Source organism: Aplysia californica, unplaced genomic scaffold (genome assembly GCF_000002075.1).
Source record: "Aplysia californica isolate F4 #8 unplaced genomic scaffold, AplCal3.0 scaffold00359, whole genome shotgun sequence".
NCBI lineage: Eukaryota > Metazoa > Mollusca > Gastropoda > Aplysiida > Aplysiidae > Aplysia > Aplysia californica.
The window spans coordinates 629,484-634,483 of record NW_004797629.1 but is presented as its reverse complement, the minus strand read 5'-3'; the positions used below and the strand labels follow the sequence as shown (position 1 = coordinate 634,483).

The 5,000-nt window shown below is 40.1% G+C and overlaps 1 protein-coding gene across 1 annotated transcript in view; it reads right to left on the bottom strand.

Moving 5' to 3' along the window:
* Positions 1-3,618, bottom strand: part of LOC118478066 — a 13,771-nt gene extending 10,153 nt beyond the window's left edge. Inside the window, exons 1-2 of the mRNA XM_035971006.1 lie at positions 3,423-3,618; positions 1,235-1,363 (exon numbers count right to left, since the gene is read on the bottom strand). Of these exons, the coding sequence (XP_035826899.1) occupies positions 1,235-1,324 (90 nt within the window). The 5' untranslated portion in view covers positions 1,325-1,363; positions 3,423-3,618. The remainder of the gene's footprint in view (positions 1-1,234; positions 1,364-3,422) is intronic.
* Between the last annotated feature and the right edge of the window lie 1,382 nt (positions 3,619-5,000).

Below are 5,000 nucleotides of genomic sequence, written 5' to 3'. Positions count from 1 at the left end.
AACAACAACAACAACAGCAGCAACGGCAGCAACATAGTTTCTGAGGTATGTGTGTGGGTGGAGAGATGAAACAACAACAACAACAACAACAACAACAACAACAACAACAACAACAACAACAACAACAACAACAACATAGTTTATGAGGTGTGCGTATGAGAGGGGGGATGAAATTTTTGGTATCTAGGGGGGGAAACAATAACAACAACAACAACATGATTTATGAGGTACGTGTGGTAGGGGAGACGAAATTGTTGCCGGTAGGAGATAGTAAAGATATAACTAAACCAAAACAACAACAACAACAACAACAACAACAACAATAAAGGTTATGAGGTGTGTGATGGAGGGGAGATAACATTTTTGGTCCGTAGGGAACAGCAAAAATGTAACAAAACAACAACAACAACAACAACAACAACAACAACAGCAACAGCAACAACAACAACAACAACAACAACAACAATATAGATTAGGAGATTCGTGTTGGAGGAGAGGTGAAATTGTGGGCTTGTATGGGACAGCAAAAATAGAACAAAACAAAAACAGCAACAACAAAAACAAAAACAGCAACAACAAAAACAAAAACAGCAACAACATAGTTTATGAGGTGCGTGAGGGAAGGGAGATGAAATTGTTGGCCTTTAGTGGTGAGCAAAAATATGTGAGGCAGCGTGGTGGAATCAGGCTCTCGTCAATTTTTGGGCATGTAGAGTTATGGGTTTCATCTTCAAGCTTGTTCACTTATCTTTATTTGGAAGAAAAAAATATCCATTTATCCTGAATACAAGTCGAGATATTTGCGAATGAAGGAGGTGGGGGTCACCTGTTTTCAGAGGTAAAATTAGTGAGAAAATGGCCGTCAAAGATTAGTTATTTCCTAAGAGTAAGACCCGTGGTAACTGAAAATTTACATTTTTTGTGCCTTTAATCAACGTTTTTCAGAAAAATCCACACAGACATGAGTTTTTTAATTGGCATGAAAGGGTGAGTAGTTTTCTTAGTTTCAGCCAGAGTTTTACATCACGTGCAACACATGTATCTCATATAAGTGTTGTCATGAAGATCTTAAGGTGTTTTACAGCACTTGCATTACAAGTATCTCGTACAGTGCTGTAGATAAGATTGTAAGATGCTCCTGTCCATCAGTTATTAAAGCAGGGGGGGGGGGAGTTCCTTTATTTGTCTTTCAGACGAGATTTGAGAAAACCGTAAAGAATGCGAAGTGGCAAACCTCTGCGATGGTGACTTTGGCGGGTTTGGTTGCAGTGGCCGGATCCAGCAGGCTGGGGAGGCCGCTCTCTGCTGACACGTTGAACACCATGAACTTTGTGAACTCTGGGTCAGTGGACACTTCGTCATCCTGTTTGGAAGATACATTTACTTTTTTTAAAAATTGTAAGCATTTTACGGCTGCGCTCGCAGCTGCCTAAGGTCATGTGAGAGCCCGGGACTCATTAAACATTTTAAGTTGGTAAGACATTTTGATTTTTGCAGGCAGGGTGGCGGCCGAAGCCTACTCTTATCGATTTTAGACCACAAAGGGATCTTTAACGAGCGCAATTTGCACACGGAACCACCGAGATTTTTCGCTCTTGTCCGAGAAGGCTACGTGTAGATCTTTCCTACCAGAAGATCAGGGGTGTGACGGAAAGACATCAGTAAGAAGGAGCCAAGGAGTAGCAGTATAAAGGCTGCAGAAAGAGTCAGGAGCCCAGAGTAGGTGGCAAAGGAGGAGAGGGTGGAGGGGGGGGGGGTAGAAATTGAAAATGAAAGCAGATGATAGAATATTTCTAGAAAGCAGGAAAGGAGGTAAAGGAGACAATTTTAGAGAAGAAAATATTTCGGTCGCTACCCGGATTCAAACACCTTAACCTCTAGGCCACGAGAGCCCACGTCATCTGATTAGTAGAAAAAAGTGAGTGTAATAGTGCCCAAAAGTGTATTGCATGCATACTTAATATGACATTTAACTGGCACAGATCCATGGATTATAGATGTAAGTCAGTGACCTGAGAGCAATGGTTTAAAAAATAATGGTGGTGATGAGTGATGATGTAGAATTGCGTTTAACTAATGTTAGCGTTACTCCTAGCTTCCTCTGCTCTAATGAGTTACGAGGGACGTGGGCACCCTCTATCCCGTTCCCAACTGGAACCGTGTTTAATGTCATTGTGAAATTCTTTTGGAAGATAATAAAAACCCGTCATGATGAGTTCTGAAATATGCCAAACTTTGCATATCAAAAATATCTTTTAGTGTCCTCTACGACCTTAATAGAATAATTCAGCTGAAATTTGGTTTAAAGTTCTTTACGCAAAACAGATCGTAATCTTGAAAAATATTTGATTTAAATGTGTTGGTAATAATAACTTTATTATTTCACTTTTACTTCCTATCTCTATCCCGGTTCCAAGTCATGAATTCACTACTTGAATGTAGATAAAGACTAACCGAAGTGATCGAAAATGCAGGCATAGGCTACAAAGGTTACTCAAAGGTATGTAAAGTAAAAACCGAAACATAAAAAGATCACAAGCTTAATAATCAAACGTATTATATTTAATATATTAAAACAGTTTTATAAACGGAGTAGCTAATATCACAAAATTGTGAGGCAGCGTGGTGGAATCAGGCTCTCGTCAAAATAGTGAAATTGAAGAAAACAGCAGTGTTCTCCCTGCTTCGCAATTTTTTATCAAATGTCTGTTTTCTTAGCTCAACACCTTTTATGTCCATTTACACACACATTCCTTTGAGGATCTCACCGAAAACGTTGATTAAAGGCACGAAAATATAAATTTACAGTTTCCAAGGACTCTCCAGCTTTGGAATTAACCAAGCTTTGGCGGCCATTGTCTCGCTAATTTTACCTCTTAAATCAGGTGACCACCACCTCCTTCAATCCAAAATATCTCCACTTCTATTGAAGATGGGAGGGTAATTTTTTCATTGAAAGCAAGACAAATGAGCAAATTTTAAGATGATACCAAGAACTCAATATGGCCAAAAATTGACGAGAGCCTGATTCCACCACGCTGCCCCACAATTAATTAATGTGTTAAAAGAAAAGAGTGAGTGAAAAAAACCCAAAATCCCTCACCAAGTCTTGTATGATTGTTGAAAACAAAATACATAATAATATTCAAAACAGTTTCATAAACAGAAAACTCATATCACAAAATACTTTAACATTGTAAAAAGAAAAAGAGTAAGAACCCCACCCCCCAACCCCGCCCCCCTAAAAAAAAGCCCCCAAAATCCCTCACCAAGTCTTGTATGATTGTTGAAAACAAAATACATAATAATGTTCAAAACAGTTTTATAAACAGAAAAATCATATCACAAAATACAGTAACTAACATTGTTAAAAGTTAAAGAGTAAGAACAAAAACAACCAAAAAAAAAAAAAAAGCCCTCACCAAGTCTTGTATGATCGTCGAGTACACCGCCGCGTCCTGGGCTATCTTCACGGGGTCTTTGGCCTGGACAGAGCGGTCCAGTTTGGCCACCACATCCGCCACTACCTCGTCCACCTTCGCCTTCTCCTCCTCGTCTGTCAGGTCTTGTCCCAGATGGTCGCGCGATTTTACCTGCACGTTAGATTGGTTTGTTCGTAACGCAATCCCACATCATCCCTCACCACCACCATTATTTCTAAAATCGTCAGGCAATGCCACATCATCACTCATCACCTCCATTATTAATTCTAAAATCATCACCGCTCTCAGATCAATAACTTACGTCGATAATCCTGGAATCTCTATCTGCTATTACAGTTACTTGCTGTACTAAGTATGCACGTAATACACTATTGGACACTGTCATACGCACTTTTTTCTACTAATAAGATAGTGTCAATCTCATATAAATGGACATGGGAATTTTAAAAAAAAATACTCGTTTGTTTGTTAGTTTGAGTAAAGAGAAGCCACATCGACAGAATGATGGTCATTTAGTGCTGAGAAAAAGTAAGACAGACAGACAGACAGAAACAACAGAGGGAAAGTAAAGAAGCAGGATCTACCAGTGGAGCCTTCCAACCACCCACCTGCACGTTAGAAAATATATAAGAATAGAAAACAGATAAGAATAGGAAACAGATTAGAACAGAATACAGACTAGAATAGAAAACAGATAAGAATAAATACTGCCTATTGTTACATGATTAGTAACCAGCATCTATAGTCGAGTGTGCGTGGTACTTCACCCAACCACCTCCTCCTTATTTGCCCTTTATTTGGCTGAAACTGAATTTTAAAAGTGTGAACAATAATGAACCTGAAACACGATCAAGGATATTATGATAAGTGTGTATGTCACCCCCGGGGCGGTGCTACTGACTGAAGTGTCTTTAGGCCATTCCCAAAGTGTTCTTGTGCACTGTAGAATTGTAATTGTAAATGGGCTGATTCATCAATGTCATGTGTCTGAACTGCACCAGAGAACTGCTGCTTTTTCTTTCTTAATCCTTGCTATCGTCTTTTTGTCCTCAACTTCTTTTGTACGTTTGTCACACTCTTGTGACCCGCTATTTCCGGGGTGCCTTGATAGCCGAAGCAGACTTTGCGCTGTGGAAGCTAGAGAGGTGACCAGAGTAAGCCTGATTTTCCCTTACTGTAAGGACTTCTCTGTTGACATCCACCCCTTGGCGCTCATATGACATTATACAGTTGCGAGCGCCGTAAAACCTCTCCTAAAACAAAGCAAACACTGCAAATCACCTTGTCTCACCGGCGTATGTATTAAGCGGACGCTTCGCGGTCGGTTGCACACAGCATGAGTCGTGACTTCGATTCTCGAGCGAGTGGGAGACTTTTTAATCGAGTGTATCGGCATTCCTACTGAGAATATTTTGTTTACCTCACAGCTCCGCGCCGGGTTGACCCTGACAGTAATGCTGGGCGGTTAGGTTCCAGAGTGTTGAAATACTGTCTACATGCCCATTTCTTCTTCTTCTTCTTCTTCTTCTTCTTCTTCTTCTTCTTCTTCTTCTTCTT